General features: G+C 38.9%; 1 protein-coding gene across 2 annotated transcripts in view; it reads left to right on the top strand.

Moving 5' to 3' along the window:
* The window catches only part of cdk19 (cyclin dependent kinase 19), a 62876-nt gene that overhangs the window by 28063 nt on the left and 13414 nt on the right, over window positions 1-21399 (top strand). For both annotated transcript variants that reach the window (XR_002754018.1, XM_005806018.2), the window contains exons 3-11: window positions 3598-3708; window positions 3967-4107; window positions 16148-16205; window positions 17605-17736; window positions 18616-18759; window positions 18943-19012; window positions 19170-19242; window positions 19890-19987; window positions 20125-20203. Coding sequence is in view for 1 of the 2 variants with exons in the window: in XM_005806018.2 (XP_005806075.1) it covers window positions 3598-3708; window positions 3967-4107; window positions 16148-16205; window positions 17605-17736; window positions 18616-18759; window positions 18943-19012; window positions 19170-19242; window positions 19890-19987; window positions 20125-20203 (906 nt within the window). In the remaining variant the exon portion in view is untranslated. The remainder of the gene's footprint in view (window positions 1-3597; window positions 3709-3966; window positions 4108-16147; window positions 16206-17604; window positions 17737-18615; window positions 18760-18942; window positions 19013-19169; window positions 19243-19889; window positions 19988-20124; window positions 20204-21399) is intronic.

Here is a 21399-nt window from a genome sequence, read left to right as displayed (position 1 = left end):
TTTATATATGTGAGGTCATTTCAGAAAATCAGTTCAGCCGCTTTTTCTCTGTGGTTGTCTGTGATGTTACGCCAAGAGGCAGGACCTTTTTGAAACTGCATTGAGTTTGTAATAATGGGACAACAAACCAGCACCACTGTGTTTAGATGGTTAAAGTTTAAACTGTGAACCACATCTTTATTTTTTTTTTTATCTCCTCCTCTATATTTTTAATTGTGCTGCTGATGAGCACTGTTTTTATTGCTGTACAGTACATTGTTGTTGTCAGGTATACAGGTAGGCTCAAAATGATTAATGTATGGATGTATGTTTTATGTTTTTGTTGAGGTCTTTATGTGCTACTGGATACTTGAATTTCCCTGGGATTTTATGACTATCTGTTGATTAATTGTTTGATTGATAATCAACCATCAGAGATGTTGGCATCTTATTCAGGCATTGGAGCGACAAGCCCCGCCTACTTGAGAAAGTCTACATATGCTGTGTTTTGGGGAAATTGCAGAAGATTCACCATCATTCAACGTGCTGGAAAAGTCTTCTTACCATCACCATAATCTTGATTCTCTTTCCCAATAAAGTCGGTACTCTGGCTCAGCCACTCCAAACATTGCTTAAATTATTGTTGCGATAACTCGCTGATTGCATTGTCTGCTTACCCCTGATGAACTTACAGACTTCCGTCTGATGATGATGAGTCTTGTGCGTGACAGTGCCTTCGGCAATTGAAGTCATAGTTCTGCTTTCATACAGCAAGTTTCCCTCAGGGGTGCTAGTGGTGGCAGTCTGATGGACTAACCCATGAACTTGGTGCCACAATGCTCCATTATAGCCTTTGGATTATCGCTGTAATCAAACACTAACCCCATTTCCACAGCCAGAGGCTAAATCAAACAGCTTGTGTACAATTCCACCATTATTTTCCTGGACTTACCCATCCTAACCCCTTCTATTTTTAAACCTGGCTATAAAGTGAAGAGCAAATGATTAAATAACTTGTTTTGGGGGTTTAACAGCAAGATTCCCTGTTTTTACTCCCTCAAAACTCAGCTGACACACTCAAAAGAAATCTTACTGACTTACAAATAGAAGTGAGTAAAATGTCTATTCATCAGCGCATTTCAAACATTTTTTTCCCAATTAAATATCGGTTGTGAAAACCCAGTGGATCGATTATTGCCACGGTGAGCAACACTATGGAGAGCCGTGTATACCACCATGGTCGTTTATATGGGCAGGAAAAATTATTTTAAAAAAGTAATACATCGAAATCTCTGACAAAAATTCTGAGTTTGATATATTTTAGGGACATTTTTGCTTTTGTTTGTTTGTAAAGCTTGGGAAAGAAGACAACGAGAGCTGTGTCCTGGTTGAGTTTAAAGATGCAATGTTATTTGTGTGGAGCTGGTGGTTTGTATGAGGCCATTTTGTTTTGTACGCTTTCTATGTAGAGTGTCTTATAAGCTCACCATAGATATACTACCATGTCCTTCTTCGATAAATACTTTTTCTATCAAAATGAAATGCACCATATTTCAAAAATAAGTACTGATATTGAAGTCTGCATATATATAAAGACATGTAAGAAAATCTGTGGATTCTTGGGCATTCTTTGCGCCCTCTGTGGCAGTTTTACTGTTAGACTCCTTGAAGCTTCTGCTACTGAATAATTCATCCACATGACAGGATTCATTTCTGTTGGAGCTCCCCTCTAGCTGAGCTAGCTTTGCAGTAATGGAGGCTTGTCGGAAGGCAGTGATTGATTCTGGACGGACTGTTATGGGTCAGAGAATGACGCAGCGTAAGTGGGAATTGTTCAGATCAGTGAACCATTACAAAAGGTGCAGCACAGAGTTTAGAATGCAGTTATTTAGCTCTGTCACTGCATACTGTCACTGTCACTGTTTACGTCCAATAAGCTGCTGTTACAGCTCCACACTCAGCAGCTCTCTGTCATGTTGGCATGCTGTTGGGTCCGTGGTTTTGAGTTTGTCATCTAAGTAACACTTTCAGAAGTACAATAAACCTGCCACAATAAGCAGTTAAGCAAGTAATTGTATAAGAAATATAACGAAGCTCAATATTTCCATTCTTCATAATGCGTTCTATTTGTTTGTTGTGGGTTGTTTTTTTAAAGTTTTAAATGTCTTCCAGTTTCACTGAGGAGTGTTCTGTACAAAATTAGTGTTTATTAGACTTTCAGAGTTTGAACTGGCATTATTATGCCCTTATCTTGAAAATGGTCTCAAAACAACATTATCATTTATTGAAATAATTTCTGGGACATTTTATGGTCAAGTGAAATGTATTATTGTGACACAGTCATAGGTGTTCATTTGTTGCAAGATTTAAAAGTGTATTTTACATGTTCTACTGAAAATGTATTGTTTTGTAGCATTTCATCATAAGGCGGTCCTCCCACATGCTGTATTACATTTCCAAATGTTGATATAAATCTCAGTGTAGTGTCTCTTCCAGCAGTGCACATCTAGAGACTGAAACTTTCTGCCCATTGTTCTGAGCTCAAGTTCCGCCAGATTGAATGGAGAACATACTGTATGTAAACTACAATTCTTTTTAGTTTTGCCATTGATTCTTTATTGGATTTAGGTCTGTACTTTAACTGGGCTGTTTATGCACATGAAAATAATTTGATGTAAACCATCCCACCATATCTCTGGAAGATAAACCTCTACCTCAGTTAATTTTTGCTACTTCTAACAGTCAAAGCAGAAAAGCTTCCTCCCAGCATGACGCTGCCATCGCCGTGTTTTGCTTTTGGTGTGTTCAAGAGGTTTACTTCTTCACATAGTAATTTGCATGTAGTTCAGAAAGTTGAGGTTTTATATTTTTGCTCTACATTACACTTCTTAACCTTGTCTCTGACCCTTTTATTTAGGGGTATCAGAACAAACACACCTTATAAATCTGCATTTTCAAACAGTGCATCCTGTTTTATGTAATGTGATTAAATGGAGGGAGAATGTTCTGGGTGTGTGAATAAATCTTGTTTACCAGCATCTTGTTATGAGAAAATACTATTTAAAATTTGAGCCAAACTTTTCAGACTGTGTGGTAAAGGACTTGTGACATTATGGAGGACAGGAAGCAGACAGTCCGCATGAGGTGAGAGGAACAGGTGCAAATCCGGATCCTGGTGGTTGTTCTGCTGCCTGGACGCCTTGTTATTAACTTACACTTTAACTGAGGGAGCAAAAAATGGGACACAATGTTTCACACCTGTCATCACCTCACCAAAAGTCTGAACTTTAATATTTGATTCAATTCATCTAGTCTGAATAGAAAAATATTCTGGAGAGCAGAGGTTATTGCATATAAACATGGATATATAGAAATCACTCTGTGTGTGTGTGTGTGTGGGCGTGCGCACGGGTGTGTGTGTGTGTGTGTGTGTGTGTGTGAGAGTGTAAATCATCTTTTGGAAAGAAAGAGGTGACGATTCTTTTTTTTCCCAAAATCATTTATGGCAAAACAATGACTTTGGGCATTATTTTAGGAAGGTGACAATATTACACTTTCAAAGGGTATGACTTATTTTCTCTCATATTTCCTCATATATTTCTTCTGTGTGTCTTCCAGCTGTTACGAGAACTGAAGCACCCGAACGTTATTGCCCTTCAGAAAGTGTTTCTGTCCCACAGCGACAGGAAGGTGTGGCTCCTGTTCGACTACGCTGAACATGATCTGTGGGTGAGTCTTTGTGCACCACTGCTGCAACATGCAACTGTGTTGATGACGGCCAAATCCACACTCTTTGTACAGAAACAGTCATTTGATTCTATTTTTGACTGCAATAAAAAAAATATCTAGTTTGTTTTATCTCTAGATGTTTGAAAGATAAAGCGTTTTGTCTGTCACAGTAAATCGATCCAGTGACATCCACAGACAGAGTGGGGGGATGTGAAGCCTTGGGAACTCAAACCGTCTCAAACTTTGTTTACTTTGCAGCACATCATTAAGTTCCACCGCGCCTCCAAAGCCAACAAGAAGCCCATGCAGCTCCCCAGAGGGATGGTGAAATCTCTCCTGTACCAGATCCTGGATGGGATCCATTACCTCCACACCAACTGGGTGCTCCACAGGGATCTGGTAAGCAGCTAACTTTACTGCTCCAGTTTGCCTGTATTAACACACACCACCCATGGCACACACTTCATCCTGGAGCCATTTCCATGTGATTAAGCAAGTAAATCTTTATCCATGGCTTTTTTAAGACATTGATGACAACTTGCTGAGTAGATATACGCTTCATTTATAGAAATGAAAAGCAATTATTTTAAAAACGAGCTTTTAGTTGCTTTTTGTAAAGCTAAAGTCCTGGTTCTGCAGCTGAGAAGTTTAATTCATTTTTAGTTTTCAACAACCAGCAGGCTTTGGTCACATGACCTGCAAAAGACATACAGTTTTTGAAGTTTGGAAGTATATACCGCTGGTTGGCCATTCAAACCTTATAAGTAAGAAGTAAGATGTTGCACAGTGGATGGGAGCCAGTGGAGCTGGATGAGGAGCAGTGTGACATGAGAAAACTCTCCAATGGCCATCAGTTATCCTCCATTAGCCTAAAGCAGCGCTGCTGTCTCTGGATTAATGCTGAAACTAAAGGACCGAGTGGCTCTCCAGTTTGTCACACTGAATCAGCGCAGTCAGCAGAGATGTGTTTGTCCTGCTGTGCAGGTGTTGTTATGTCCCAGCGTGTTCTATTATTATAAATGAGATAGTGCGAAGGAGTGGGATTGTTGTGTGTGAGGAGCAGAACGCCCTGAACTCAACCATCTAATCTGACTGCAGCACACCATTAGTTACTGTGAGATTCTTCTCTTCTTTCTTTTCCCACATAACGTCATTTGTTGTTGTTGACGGGAAGTTACATTCTCTGAGACTCAGACAGAAGCAACAACAATCCGTCAGGAGGAATCTCAAACTATCGTGTGTGTGAGCTGTGAGTTGAGATTAATTTGTTCACAAGCTGAATTGTTGCATAAGGGTTTGTTGATCTGGACTGATGAGTGTAAATGTTATTGAGTAGTTAGCAGGAGTGTTCCAATGCTTCAGCTGGCAGATGAATGCAATGAAAATGAAATGTTGGGGTTAGAATTAGAAAACATTCCACAAATAGATTTCTCCAGAAGAGTGTCTCAAAAATTTCAAGTTTGACTAGTTGTAGGACTTCGGATCTTGGACTAGGAGGAATGTGTGGGCAGATGCTTGAGAAACAGAAGCCCAGCCCTTTTAGGCAATCTGCTTCAAGACCTTGGGAGAAAAGAACATTTTCTGTGATCCCCTTTGGCACGCTTGAAAACTACTTTGCATGCTCACTAGGGTTGCACCAATAAATGGCCAGCCAATAAATTGACCCAGATTTCCTTAATTTTGGGAGATTGTTGATCGGCCGATACTTCCATTTGAAGACGGTCTTAACCAGTTTTTATCTGCATCAGTAAAGGTCTAAAAATTCTGTCTTGCTCTGCTGTGATAGAGGTTTTACTGATAGATAGATCTCTGCACGTTTGCAGTTAACAATAGTCACCCCACTGTTACCATCTCAGAAACGTTCTTGTTATATTTAGCAACATTTCAGACAAAAAAATGAGTATCGGCCAAACTCAGAATCAGAAAGTCAGGCTTTTTAAACATTTATAATCGGGGATCGGCCAAAAAAAATTACTATCGGTGCAGCCCTAATGCTTACTGTTGGTTTCCCTGCTGAAAGCTACAGAGACTGAGCGGAAAGGGTAAATAAAGTGTGGCAGAAAAAACATGGCCTGCAAGTGTTTCCTGAAAATCTTTATTCTAGCGCTACTTTAACGCCAACCATGGTGTACAAGTTTCTGGTACAGCTCACAAAAATATTGTGGACAAAAAACTACAAAAACATGATAGTGATGGATTCAACTGCCCTGAGTTCCAACAATTTGAATAAAATAAAATAAAAGGAATTTAAGAATCTTGTCAAATGTTTCCACTTTCATTGCTGATCTACTGGCACCTCTGTTATTATTACCCTCATCTGGTAGATCTCCTTTAGCTAACACTAATCTAAAGAAACTAAATAAAAATGCACAAAGAAGAACAAAATGTACGAATAAACTAAGAAACTAAATTCAAAGGAATAAAACTATATAGCAATAATTAATACAGAGTGCTGAACAGAATATGGCAAAACCTGGACTGAGGTACAACATAGTAGATCATTATAGTAAAAAATCTAAAGGAAATCAATATCATTTATTTATTTTTTCAGATAAAGGGTAAGATGATATGTTCCATGAGTTCGTTGAGGCCAGATTTAATACTGCAAAAAAAAAATTATATCATAACAGTAACTTCTTTATGATTTTAAGCAGCTTCAATTTTATGTCTTTATTTGTTCAACATTATTTTTCATGTCTACTTTAAAGCTATAAGACTTAAAGATCCAGTAACTAGTATTACTAGACTCACTACAAAAGTTAAAAAATGACACCAACCTATCACTTTGTAATCAGAGCATTACCTCTAACTGAAGTCCAAGCTGCAGCTTGAAGTCATGTTTGTATTGAAAAATATTGTGGCAGTATCACAAAATATATTTAAAGGTTGTAAATTAAATGAAGAATTTCTGTACATACCCTGATTTTCTTGTTCAAAATGTTTCTCATTGTAGATCTGATATAAAATATTGTCTGAATGTGTTTTTTCAGTGCTTGGTGAGATTCAGATATGAAATGTTTGTGCAGCTCTTAATATTTGTAGACATTAGGATGAGTCCGATGTCTTTAAAACAACAAATTTAAGATGTTAGCTGTAAACCTGCTCAAAGCAGCTCCATATCTGACAGTCAGCTCACAGATCTAAGTGTGTTACATAAGCAGCAGAACCAACAACCAGACACATCAGTGTTCTTGCAGCTTCTTAGCAAACAGATCTGTCACATTAGATTAAAACAACAGGACTGGTCCAATTTGCTTTCGCTGCATCTCACATGTGACTGTATGCTGCAGACTCCCGCAGCCCATCTGGATGTCAGCTCCCACGCTTCCATCTCCTTCTACAGCTGCCTCTCACAAAAAAGGCTAGTGTTGTCTTTCTATAATAAAAACTAAGCAAACAGAGCAGATTATGTGGGAGAACTTTAACTTGATTGGTGACGTCGCTGATTTGATGTCAGATGGCCAGAACAGAGGCTGTCTTTCCGTAATTCCCAGCAGACTGATATTACGCTTTGTGAGTTAAAACAGCTGAGCTGTCAGTTGTGGATAAGTGGAGTTCAGAGGTCAGCAGTTCAGGTCTTGGAATATAGATCTGTTTCTGTCAACTTTAAATCAGATTTTGTGTGTGTATCAGTAATCCATGATGATTGTTTTCTAAAATGCCTCATTGCTACTAAACAAGCCTACACCATCATTAACCCTCCTCCATAAGTTACTGGTGTAATTAGAAAGAGTTGCTACTATTTTGAATATTTTACTATAGTTCAGTTGTTCTCTTTGTTTGATGGTGGAATCATATTTAATGGCATTTTGACTCTTCCCAATTTGATGGCCATCTATAGTTTCTTAGATTATACTCACTGGCAACTGTATTAAACACACCGTACTATTAGTTCTGCCTTAATGCTTTGACATAGAACCAAAGTGATATCTGAAACATTCCTCAAACTTTTTTATCCATGTTCACATGGTAATGTGAATACTGGACATGCATAATGTGAATGTACTGCTCCTCCACATCCCAAAGGTTCTCTGTTGGACTGAGATCTAGAATCTTTGAAGGATGGAGTAAAGTCAGCTCACTGCCATGTCTAGGTCCTAGTTCACACGGCAAGATGTTTCTACCGATTTTTCTAACAATTTTTCCCTTTCGACAATCTTAAGGACGCCTTGATTATCATAATTCTAATCATAAACATTGCTTCCACTAACACTAAGGCGCTATACCAACATGGTATTTAGCAGAAACTAAAGCTAAAGTGCTACCTGTGCCATTGTACTTCAGCAAGTGATTCTTTGGATGCATTATTTTTCTTTCCAGTTTTACAGTTGAGTATTGCTAGCTCCTTTGCTTATTTTGCCAAGTTGACCACAATGGGTCTTCGATCAGAAAGCACTCAGGACATCAGTAGATTTTAAACTGTTTACTGTTTTACACTGATGCATTCTGGGTACAGAATCAACATCAGTTTTCAAGTACCTGTGGAGAGGAAACAGAACTGCTGCATAAACAGTCTTCACCCACTAGAGGCGTGAAAATATACATCTAATCACTTTCAGAATTCTTAATAGTCGATTTCCAAAACTTCAACACAGATCTGGAACTTTCTTCAGCTGAAAGTTTACAAAACAACCAAGTAGATTAGCACCTTAGGATTTATCCGCAAAAATTAATTCAAGGAAAGCCAAATGTGCTAAATGTTCTCAAAGTTAGCAAATTGCTAATGCGCTAAATGAAAAATTGGCTCCACTGTTAGCTGTAAGCTCTGTTGTAGCCACAGTTTACTGTTTGTAGTCGACAGATGTGTCCCCTGGTGTAGTCTTCTGCTTCTGTAGCCCATCTGCTTCAAGCCTTGTGCAGTCAGAGATGGCATTTTCATAACTTGGTTGTAACAGGTGGTTATTTTAGGTACTGTTGTGGTTATTTGTCATCTGGAACCAGTCAGCCCATTCTCCTTCGACATCAACAAGACATTTTCATCTAAACAACCGCTCCTGACTGAATATCGTAGACATTTCAGACCATTCTCTGCAGACCCATCCGATGGTTATGTGAAAAACTTTCATTAGATCAGCTGTTTCTGAAACGCTCAGACCAGCCTGACTGGCACCAACAGCAACACTACTGCTACACCTAGAGAGTTGCTGGCAAGGGATTGACTGATTTACTCTTTGTACTAAGAAGAAATTGAGAAGTGTACCTAATAAAATGGCTGATGAGTGCTTTTTTTTGTCTTAACTGGACTGAACCATGGTTTGGACTTTGTCTTTATGTGTAAACTTTAAAAACTCATAGTGACAATAGGAAGAGTCAAGTGGCTAAACTGAAATTGCAGTTCGTCAGTAAAAAACGAGCTGACTCTTAGTCTTTTGATGTCCAGCCGGTGGGTAAATCAAGTCATCTGCAGATTCTAAAATTAACACAAATTAATCTTTTTTTCACCCTTCAGACTAATGTTTAGAATTAATTGTAGTTTATTCTTTACATTCAGGTGTTATGTTCTATACTCACCAGATAGATGTGTATAGTCCATCAGTGGATATGACTTAAATAGCTTTATCAGACTTTTTAGCTGCGTTTATATTGACAATATAAATGCGCAATTTGACTGGTGCAAACCATGAAGACGACAGGAAGTATTTAGAGGATGATGGTATAGCAATTTTTTAATGACTTGCTGTGTGAGCAAAGTTATTCACATGTGATTTTATTTGTGTTTCTTATTTAATGAAAACACACAACTACGAAATCATGTTTTTTCAACATTAGTGGAATATTTGCAAAGTTTTGCACTCATTTGTTATAGAAAGGCAGCTACAGACATGCTCAATCTCTGCGTCAGGCACAGACCTGATCAGAACTGGAACAGAACCAGTGTCAGCGAACAGTCGACACTGGTTCAAGCTTTTAGAGTAATTAGCTGTCTGGAGCGGTGTTTCCAAATAAACAACGATATTATGGTTTGTTTTGACTGTAGACAGGTCACTGTCGTCATAAAGCTGCCATGTGGAAACATTAGCTCATGCTGAAGCTGTGGGTCCTCCATGTGACCGGGTTCCAAGATCCTCGCTGGTACCGGTCCTGATTTGGTCCTAGAGTTTGCTGCAGCTGCACAAGGGCCGTGAACATGTGGTCCTGCACAGGGGTATGTTGGCATTCAGCCACACCGTTGTGACTCTGTTTTGTTTCAGAGTCAGCTGCACCAAACCTGTGACCATTTGCTGTAAGGCACATGTACCGTCATGCTGCTCGATGGTTATTGGAAGCCTTTCCAGTGATCAGATCCTCAGTACTGTGATATCTTCAAACAACTTCATTTGCTGATGTTTTTTAGTTGAAAAGGCTAGATCAGAAAATCAGGAAAGTATCACAGAAAATATGTGTGATGATAAGATGCTTGTTTCACAAGTTTATCTTTTACAGCCGTGCAGTAGCAGAGTTAAATTACAGAAGATAACACATATGACTCTTCCTGCTGCTCCTGCAACACATGAAATAGAAGCTGCAGCGACTGCAGTGGGAAATTAGAGCTACAAATGAAAACTGTGCTGCAGTGTGTCTGGACTCATGCGCTACTGCAACAGTTTTCTGCTGTAGAAAAACACCCATATTGTACTTGGATTATATACAATAATTTACACTGTACCATAGATTAAAATAGATTGAACAGAAGCTCACTCTGAAGGGATAAAAGTGAAACCTCTTTGGGTCTGAATTCTCCCACAGCAGCATTGTTGTTGTTTTGCTCTCTGGAGGTCACACCGGTCTTATCGGTTCACCAACACTTCCGTCCTCCCACAACTATTTTCTGTGCAGCCAGATAAAACTATGATGCATTGCCCTTAGTCCTGTTATTGTAATGTTTCATTGCCAGGGCTTCCTGCCATTGTAGCAGGTTCAAGCTCTGATTTGTGTAATTCTTTAGCTCTCATTGTAGACCAGACTATTGTGCATCTTGCAGGTGCTCGCCTCTTGTTTAGTTTTCTCTGAGTGTGAGCAACAAGGAAAGAAAAGCGAGTGGCTGTTGACGCCTGGTGGAAAACAACCTCAAGGCCCGTATCAGAAATTCTCTGAGGAGTTGGAGGATAGCAGCGACACTGCAGCCGTATAGTCTCCAGCTCTCTATGTCTCCATGGGGAGCAGTGCTTCTACCATCACTTCCTTCACGGCTGCAGTACTTGGGCTGTTACATAAGCTTCAGTTTGTGCTGCTGTGTAGTTTTCTCTGGCTGTCTGGGAACAGGCATGTGTTCTGCAGTGCAGTGCTGCACAGTGCCCATCCCCCTATTTGTTTGTCCCCCCCACTGCCTCCTTTCTTGCCCCCGCCAGCTGTTCGGTGTGGCTTGGGGGTTATGTAAGTGCATCCAGGCCATGCGGAGCCGACTAGTCCACATTGACTTAGCAGGTGACCCAGCTTAAGGTCTTTTGCTTTACAAACCATCACAGCTCACCTGGATGACTGGAGTAAGACAGAGTGTCACTGAAAAATGATGCATCTGTGAAATGGTAAAGTTTAGACCGATATAGTAACCCATCTATGACTTAAAATATTATAATTTTTTTTAGAGTAAAATCAGTCAGTTTTCATTTTAAACTTGATAACCTTAGAAATGTCATTGCAGAGGGCACCAGGACATCTGGCAACCAAACAATCCAAAGACGTTGCATGTGATTACCATCCGTTGTCTGTATTTCTGTCTCTAGACAGAAATACATGTGAAATACATGTGCTACCAGTTGCGTATCCAGTTGGTCAGCTTACAGTTGTAAAGTCCAAATATAATGTTTGGTGGTTTACATATTTCTCTTTTTTTGTCAAATCCAGGCCTTTAGGGCCTGTGTTCTGCAACTTTTAGATGTGTCATTGGTTCAATACGCTTCAATCAAATGGCTGAATTACCTCCTCAGTATGCAGCAAAGTTCTCCAGAGTCCTGCTAATAAATTGATTGTTTGACACAGGACACTGGCCTTTGAGGCCTGAACTTGAGGATCCTTGGCCTAGAGTGTTTTAGAGTTGGCTACAGGGATTTGTTGCACCCGACTTTTATGGGTTGAATAATCTCTGCGTCTGGTAGCGGTCCTGATAGGTTTATTTTATGTCCTAACCTGCAAAGAATCAACCAGAGACACAAATTACTTTTCTGCAGAACAGGAGAGTTGAAAACAGACGCGAAAACTCGCTGTCAAACACTGTCTGGAATCAACTCTACCGGATCTTTCTCTGCATTCCTCTTTATTATGTATAGAAAAAGGAGGTTGGGCTTCTTCACACAGTCACACAAAAAATTGACCAACGATCTTTATGTTCTGGAACCTTCTGTGGACATGCCTAAGGGCATGTGGCTGACCGCAACTAATCAGTTTCACATGAAGCTGATAACACATGAATGTTTTAACGTTTTTAGCTTCCAGGGAAACATCCTAAACAAAGTTAATAATGTACTACAAAAGATTAATAAAGTACTACAAAAGAGAGAAGTTAAGTACACATAAAACAGAATAATAATATGAGAATAATAATATAAAAAGAATAATATGAAAACATAACTCGTAAAATAAACTCATAAGTAAATGAACCTAGAGAATAATTTTTCTAACAGGTCCTGCCTCAAGTGGAGGAGTTTCAGTATCTTGGAGTCTTGTTCACTAATAGCGGAAAAATGGAGTGGTAGACATACAGTCAGATTGGTGGGGCATCTGCAGTGATGTGGACGCCGTACCGGTCTGTTGTGGTGATGAGAGAAAGGTAAAGTTCTCAATTTACTGTCTGAGCTATGTTCCTACACTTATCTGTAGTCATGAGTGTTGGGTAATGATGGAATGAAACTGCGGACACAAGCGACCAAAATGAGCCTTCTCTGCAGGGTGTCTGGGCTGTCCCTCAGAGTTAAGGTGAGAAGCCAGTGGGAGTCTCACAGGAAGACCCAGGACACCCTGTGTTTCTCGGCTGCCTGCGAACGCTTTGGGATTCCACCAGAAGAACAGGTCCAAGCAGCTGGGGAGAGGGGGTCTGGATTTCTCTGCTTACGCTGCTCATATTAAAAAAAAAAAAGGCACAATGTGGTCCTAATAATAACCTGGCAAAACTCTTTGTTTTTGCCAAATGAGTTTGAACATCTAAAATATAAAATGTACAGCCTGCTACTGCGTCGGAATTTGGTTATCCATTTTCTTCCTCCATGCTTCACGATAATCTGTGAATCTAAGATAATACTAAAAATACTAATAATCTGTGCTCAGCCTGTTAGTATTCAGAAAAAAATGTTTGTTAAATAATTCCCAAAATAAGCCAGACTGCGTTCAGTTGAAGCCAACCCAAGCTTTTGCCATTCCAAGTCAAGTGAATCTTCGTCGATGCAGATAGAGCATCTGCACAGTATATTTTAAGGTTAAGTAATCAGTATTTGCAAATTAGTACTTGAATCAAAAGCAGTGGTGAATGTATGTAGTAAATATGGTGTCCCAATATTCCAAAGTAATTGGCATAGTACTTTTTTTCCACCAAAAAATCTTTGACTTAGCCAGTGATCACACTACACATTTTATTTTATTGGCTTCCACAAAGATGATGCTGGAGCATATCTACTAAAGACAGTGTGTCTTCATACGCCATGCCAACAGAAGACAGAGAGCAGGGGTAAACATTAAAACATTGTTCCCTTCCCTTTAAACAATCTAAACACTGATGGAATGTCATTGCTAACCGACAGGTGTCATGCTCTATCTGATTGGACACAGAATTTCCTTCATTCTGTGTCCAATCAAATAAAGCAGAATCAATGGTGGGTCTTACAAAGGAGACACGAGCAAACTAAATATAGCTAAAGAAAGAAAAAGTAAAAATATAACTGGTCTCCTAGATATAACACAAAACTGCAGGGCACGAAAATCTATTATCCAAGTACTAACTGGAACAAACCCCCTCAAAAATGACCATTTGAGGCTGATGTGTTCATGCAAAGCAGGAAGGGGAAAACTACCTTGACTTTTGATACATTTGCTTTATAGACTTTTGTGTTTTCTGTTTATCAGTTGTGTTAGTGAGCTTCTGGCTCCTGTTTGGCCTATTTGTGAAGACAAAGATGTAGATGGCTTTGTGAAAAGCGGCCATGTCCCTTAAGGACTGAGTTTCTGTGTCCCCGCAGGGACAGAGAAGGGTTTCCCTCAGCTCCTGATCCATTTCTAAAGCTGACCAACTGGAAATGATGAACCTCCCTGGATATGTTCAAAACAAAATGTCTGTTTTGGTTCATTTTTTAAAAAGTTGTTTGTCAATCCATTTCATAGGTTTTAACTTGATTTAAATGCAAGAGCAATTATATAATTAGTTTTTATGTGCTGTTTTATTCAGCTTACTGTCCACATGATCTGATTTGTTCCGTTCTGTGTTAGTTAAAGAGACCCATCAGGTCATTTACAGATCACAGAATACGTGGGGAACGCCAAAGATGAGCCGGTGAGCTTGAACTTGTCAGCTCTTTTCAGAGATGCTCCTCTTTGTGTTTTCTGATCGCAGCAGGTCATGTGGTGGGCGTGAATAATAGGCCTCCTTATTAGTGCCGTCTCTATAGCAACACAGCGTGTTTGCCAGGCAGGTCGGTGTCTGGGAAGTCAGTGGGTTCATGTACGTGCAGACATCCTGGGAGCTTCAGCGGATTCTAGTGATCTATAGTGTCTGATATAGATGCAGATACCGCGTCCTCCTTTAGCAGTGGTTATCTAAAACATATAGACTGGATCCTTTTGTGACTCTTTGAACTCACTTTACTTATGAGTTTAATGGTGAAATTTGACCTTCAGACATTTACTGTTAGGAACTCTATTAAAAAGCATAGAAAATATTTTTCCTTCCGGCCATAAATGATCATTCGTTTTAGTATGTTAGCTTAAACATAGTATTTTGCTTTTCATTCATTCTTAGTTAATATTCTGAAAAGTTTTTTTTCCTATATGCCCATTGAGCAAAATGTAATCATTTTTCAAGTCTTGAAAAGTACAGAAATACTTTTTTATACATAATTGTATGTATTTTGGCATCTTTTAATAGAATTTAAAACAATTACTTATGAAAACAAAGTGGAGATTTGAGAAATCTCTGTATTTGGATTTTTATATGTATGTGGGGAAAGTGGAGATTTAGAATCCCACGCATTACAGTCTAACAAATAATTTGCCATTATATTCACGTAAATGTTTGACATGATTCGCAATCAACATCGTTTTGTGTTTTGGTAACTTTATATTTTAATATGCTATTTAAAATTCACCACACAAATTCCTAACAGGAAGTTGTGGTTGTTTTGAAGCAATCTGATTGGTTGACATAGGTTTTAGCTCCCTATGGGTTTGGCATGTTTAAAACAATACTACGGAATGGTTGGTGTGGTTTCAAGCAGATAAAATCTCTTCTGAAACCTATCCCATGTGTACCATGTTATTATTTTTTAATGATATGATGGAGATATTTGTTTTTTAATGACGCGGTTATGTGTGTGCAAAGCCTAAATTAAGCATAATTTTTTTCCATCTTATTCTTAACGTTAAAGATAAAAGCCTTAAAGATAAAAATCTCAAGAAATGACCAAGGGTCAAAAAAAGGGTAAAAGGGAAAAAAAAAAAATTAATGCCGTTTGCATGACCTCTCTGTATTATGACTGTTTATTTCGCTTACCTCTATGTTCATTTTATGCTAAAAAAAAATACACATATGAAGCAAAATAACAGTTTACACTCCCTCAAATTAATGGTTTTTGTTTAGTTTCTAACCTAAACCTCGGGGATCAGCTGTGTACTTCTGAGTTTAACCTCATTTCCCATCTGTGTTTGATACGGTCATGTGGTTGCACAGTTTAGTGACCAGTCAGGCAGCCTGTTCGGAGGGTCAGAGGTACCAATCCCTGCATGAATGAGCCGATGTAACCATGAAATCACGCAGTTTACCATTTTGAAGATAAATTAGCTTAATGGAAACACGGCAATTTTGAAAAAGTTACGTTTTTCTATATAAAGTTTTGGCACTAGGATGATGTGGTTTTTTGGCCATATAAAAATCAGTGTATTTTGCAAAACACTTGCAAAACAATGGAAACACTTCTTTCACGTCATGAGTCACCTATCAACAACTGGATATCACTACTGTCGGAAACGACAAAGTTGACAGGAAGTGGTGGGAGGACAATGTTTTTTAATGACTTATCATGTGATTTTAATTGTGTTTCTTGTTTAATAGAAACACTGCAATAGCAAAATTGTGTTTTGTTTTTCAACTCTCAACAAATATCAACAAAGTTTTGCGCTCTTTTTGTGATGGGAGCGCAGCTTATGTTGGACCCTACAACTTCTCTTCTCCAGGGTTGCTTTATCTTGTCTGAGCCTGCTTTCTACACAAGCATTTTCCTTCTCTGTGGTGTTTAAAGTTTGCTCTCCTTGTCTTGTACAGAAACCAGCCAACATCCTGGTGATGGGAGAAGGTCCGGAACGAGGGAGAGTTAAAATTGGTAACAACTTTTTGTGTTTTCATATCTGTTTGAAATACAATCCAGAGACTGTGATATCATCATTGCAGTGGGTCAGTAAGGTTTGTCGCTGTTTAACCCTTCCTTTGGGATTTTAAATCGGGAACCCAGATCAGTGTTACATAAGCCATCTGGCAAGAGACTGTTGGAGGGTAATGCTGCAGAACTGGAATCTATTTTTAAACCCTCCCACTAATAGAATGAAGGTGTTGTACCAGTGCAGCCACACTCTATAGCTCCGCTGCTAGGGAGGATTGCACTGGACACACTGAGCCCGGCTGAGCTGCAGGGGCGACCAGATCAGAAGTCAGGAGACGTGCAATGGGAATAACTTTGTTCTCAGTTAGTTTATACCTTCAGTTTTCTATGTTGATAAAAGAAACTGATCAAATTGGATTGTGCTTCTCGAATTGTACAATTATTTTCAAGGCTTTTAAATTAGAGATATACCAATCAGACTTTTTTGGACATAATGCCATTTTTTTGAGATTTGTATTGCTCCTTAAAGGGGCAGTAATAGGTAAAATCAACTTTTTTGAGCTTGATATTATGTTGTAATCTTATTCCTTTATCAAAAACATACCTGAAATTTTGCTTTGATTGAGAAATCCTATAATCTCTATGGCAACCATTCAACTGTGCAAAATGGCAATTTTTTTTTTTACTTTCTATCCAGCCAGTCCATATAAACATTGACTGACCACAAGTATGTCTGTCACAATAACAAATGTAACAAAAGTTATTGCAATAAATGATAATATTGTTGTTTTGAGACCATTTTCAATTAATGCAATGACCATAGCATGATGATGCAGGAAAACATTCTCAAAGATCAATAAACTTTCAATTCTAGTGAACATTTAACACTGGAACTGGAAGACATTTTAAATATCCAAAATAAATAAACAACAGAAAGAGCAAATAAAATGAATTATGAAATCTCTGTAAACAAACTGTCCCTCAGATTGGCTAGTTGAGTCCAAAGAGAAAAAAAGTTGAGAGAAAAACAACAAATCATGCAAATGGAATTACTGAATAATCTTAATTTATCATGTGATTAATTGATTTATTACTTATTGCTGCATGCCTCACATGTAACAATAAGCTACAAGTTCTCAGTGCATCTCCTTAAGTGGTTCTTTGTGCAGCATTTTAAGGAAGTTAAAATTCCTTAAATCTAAATTTCAAAGCTCTTCTGATAGGCAGAGGTCATGTTGGACATCTGCACCGTTTTACAGACTCATTAGTGTGTCTGAAACATTTCTAGAGGGCTTTAGAAGAATGTCACATGTGAGAATCACAGCATACTTCACTCATGTCACTGTCACATAATTCCTTTGTTTGCTCAGCACATCTTGTCTTTTCTGTGAACACAACACAGCTGACATGGGGTTTGCCAGACTCTTCAACTCTCCCCTGAAGCCCCTGGCGGACCTGGACCCCGTGGTGGTGACCTTCTGGTACCGGGCCCCTGAGCTGCTCCTTGGGGCCCGGCATTACACCAAAGCAATCGGTGAGTGTGATTCATCTCAGGATTGAGATATGAAACAGGCAGGTGTTTGGTGGTTTATGTTGAGTCACTGTGGGGCATAAACAGGCGAGCTGCTGAAGGGGCATCCATTAACCACTGACTTGAAGGGGATGAATATTTCTGCATTCATTTCATTTATGTTACATATCTGTATTTAACTGTCATTATATTGTAGAAATCAGTAAAACGTAAAAGGGGCTGACTTCTTCGCATAAATTAAAAGACAAATTAGTTCAATCTTTAAGTAGAACTTCACCTCTTTTCACATTAACAGATTTTTTTTGCTGAATTGAGAAATTCCTGTAGCATTTGAACCTTCTGCTGAAATGTAAACAGAGATTTTACTGAGAAACTGAAAATTGTAATGAAGTGCTTTTTGGTAATCTTTACCTATGATCAGAATCTTCTAAAATTTGATGTTAATCTTGATCTTATCGCCACCTACTGACAAAGATATCCGTTGTTTCAGTAGGTTGGATTTGGAGACACTGGATAAATAAAATAGATGCTTAGATTCAGAATTCAGCCATCTTCATTAATGTCCCAGTTGGTAATTAATTTTTCAGCAAGTGACAATAAAAACAACAACAATTGATACTTAACTACAGGGCATGACACTAACATTCCATTTCTTCAATCAATGGTCAATAAAAACACAAAACTTGTCGATCAAGTTCTGGTAAGACTGAAACGATTAACAGTAAATAAATCAATAAATGCAACATATGTAACATTTAAAATTCCTCACACCATTTTACCAAGGAATACTTAGCAATTATTTTCATTCCTTTCATCATCTACTTGATTCAAAGTTGTAATCAAAGCAACACTGATTAAAAACTGTGTGTGTGTTTACGTCAGACATTTGGGCAATTGGCTGCATCTTTGCGGAGCTGCTAACGTCGGAGCCCATCTTCCACTGTCGCCAGGAGGACATCAAGACCAGCAACCCTTTCCACCATGACCAGCTGGACAGGATATTCAGTGTCATGGGTTTCCCTGCAGGTCTGCATCCAGAACACACAACCACAGCTTCAAACAAACCACCCCATTGCTGTGGAGTTAGCTACATTAGCTTTCATTGTGTGTTAAAAAGGCAACACAAATACACAGACACAAGTGTTAGAGGAATTTGCTAATTTGACCAGTTTTAGCCCTAAAGCAGCTACATGTTTGCTCTGTGTGCAGATAAAGACTGGGAGGACATCAGAAAGATGCCAGAGTATCCTACACTGCAGAAGGATTTCAGGAGGACAACGTGAGTGAACCTTTATTACATTTAGCATTTTATTTCATTTCCCTCTGGGATCAATAAAGTGTTTTTGAATTTGAATTTGATGAAGAGGTTCTGAGTTCAGGATGATGTCCAATCAACTAACGTACCAGATATGGATCATTTGTTTTCATCACAACAGGTATGCAAACAGCAGCCTCATCAAGTACATGGAGAAACATAAAGTGAAGCCTGACAGCAAGGTTTTCCTCCTGGTAACTAACACACACACACACACACACACACGCACGCACATCAATATATTTTTGTGTCTTCACAAGGACCTGTCATTGACATTAGTTTTTAATTTATTTCCATAGCCTAACTCAAAAACAGCACTTGCTTGTATGGGGCCTGAGCTTCAGGCTCCATAAGGAGCAGTTGCTCCTCACAACCTAGTATTTATTTTTTTATTCAACTCTTGTTTTTAAAATATCAACAAAAAAAAGTTCTATGTTGCATAATCACTTCTTTCTAGACAAAAAATCAAGTAAATCATTAGCATTTAAAAAAAAATCTAATATTAATTTCTGGAGTAGGTAATAAAGAATGAGCAAAAATTATATCTGCAGACTCCAGCGTCTCTCTACCGGGCTTTTTAACCAAACGGCCAGACAGAGAGTTGAAGAGGAGCAGTAAAAGCAAATGAGACGCATTAGTAGAGCTAGACAACATTTAGTTTCCCTTTAAGATAAATTAAAGTATTTTTGAATTGAATTGAATATGATATTCTTGACCATGATGAGTGTTTCTATGTGAATTTGCCCAGCCTCATATTTTCACCATGTTGGACATTTAAAATATTTAAAAGGTCATGACAACAATGAAAGGGATGTAACACTTTCTGCTCTCTGCCCCCCAGCTCCAAAAACTCCTCACCATGGACCCCACCAAGCGAATCACGTCGGAGCAGGCTCTGCAGGACGCCTACTTCCTGGAGGAGCCTTTACCAACCACAGAGTGAGCCCAAGAAAACTTGTTCCTCAAGTAGTGGGGGCAGGGGGTTCCCTCTTTCCCTTTCATCGTGTCTTCCTGTGTTGCCAATGTACACTGGTGCAGAAATGCTTTATGTGAGGACCTGATGTGTTTTTCTCCAGTGTGTTTGCTGGCTGTCAGATCCCCTACCCAAAGCGAGAGTTTCTTAACGAAGATGAGCCTGAAGAGAAAACCGACAAGGTAATTTATTCTGTACTGTATGCTGTTCCTGTACTCCATGTTCCATTCAGATATGTTTCACTGATGTAGTGGGATTCGCCTGCTTTAGAATATAGGTTCTAAATAGGTTCCAGCCTTGATTTATAGAATTCAGTGTTTCAGCAGTGCGGACTTTTCTGACACTGGTTGACAGCGTTGAGTTGAGAACATGATGCTTCTCTGTCTTTTTTTTTTAAATGTTCACAATCCCAGCATAGTAATATTGTAACGCCCTGGGTTGAGGCTGGGAAAATATCATTTTGTTGATTTTAAAAAGACAACAACAAAGAAAAAGTTGGTCTGTGATAAGTTATAAACTCAAGATTTCCCAAAGAAATGAAGATCAGTAAGTTATGGATTTGTCCAACATAATTCTAGCTTCTTTAAACCAAAATAATTCATCAGAATGTTTGTTGACAACCCCAGAACGGAACCCCAGAAGTCACTTTGATTCTGGAATCTTTGGGGCCTTTCGGCAGTTTGATCCCTTCACAGCCTTATGCATATATTTCAAAGTACCAGATGTGTGTGGAGACTTCCACATTCTCGCCGTAAAAAGCACAGATTTGGTTTCTTACACACTGCGACAGTGGAATGGGTTCTGAGAAATCTGGAGCCTGTTAGAATCTGCAGTCTCTCCTCTTGCCTTTCAGTTATTTTTACAGTGTAATATATCACTGAAAGGGTTCAGCTGTGACTTTGCCAAAGGCAGGAATGCACCATCCATGCAGTGACAGACCGCAGCAGGAGGTGGAGGTCGGTGCGCTGCGAGCAGCTGAAAAGGTGCAGCCCTCATCAGAGATGGTTGTTGGTTTAAAGAAACATTTCTCTGATGTAGAATCAGAAGGATTTTCCATCTGATGTACTGATAAAGGAAAAAAGGAATGGAGGTTAGAGAAGTGTGGTAACAATGCAGAGGCAGGAAGACATCAATTGTGATTAGTGCTGACATATCAGCACTAATATCTGTATCGTCTGATATTAGTCATTTTTTAATATATCGTATCGATCCGATAAATAAAACTTGGCCGATCTTAACAACCGATGTTTATTTCCATCTTGTTTGTTTCTGGAGGTTGGTCATGTGGTGTTTGTTTGGCCATGTGATAGTGACAGTGATGCAGCAAAGGATTGTGGGAGTTTAACTGAAGCAGAGAAGCAGTGGGGAAGTGTGGTCG

The sequence above is a fragment of the Xiphophorus maculatus genome, chromosome 15 (assembly GCF_002775205.1).
Source record: "Xiphophorus maculatus strain JP 163 A chromosome 15, X_maculatus-5.0-male, whole genome shotgun sequence".
Classification (NCBI taxonomy): Eukaryota; Metazoa; Chordata; class Actinopteri; order Cyprinodontiformes; family Poeciliidae; genus Xiphophorus; species Xiphophorus maculatus.
This window is presented reverse-complemented; position numbering and strand designations above follow the sequence as displayed.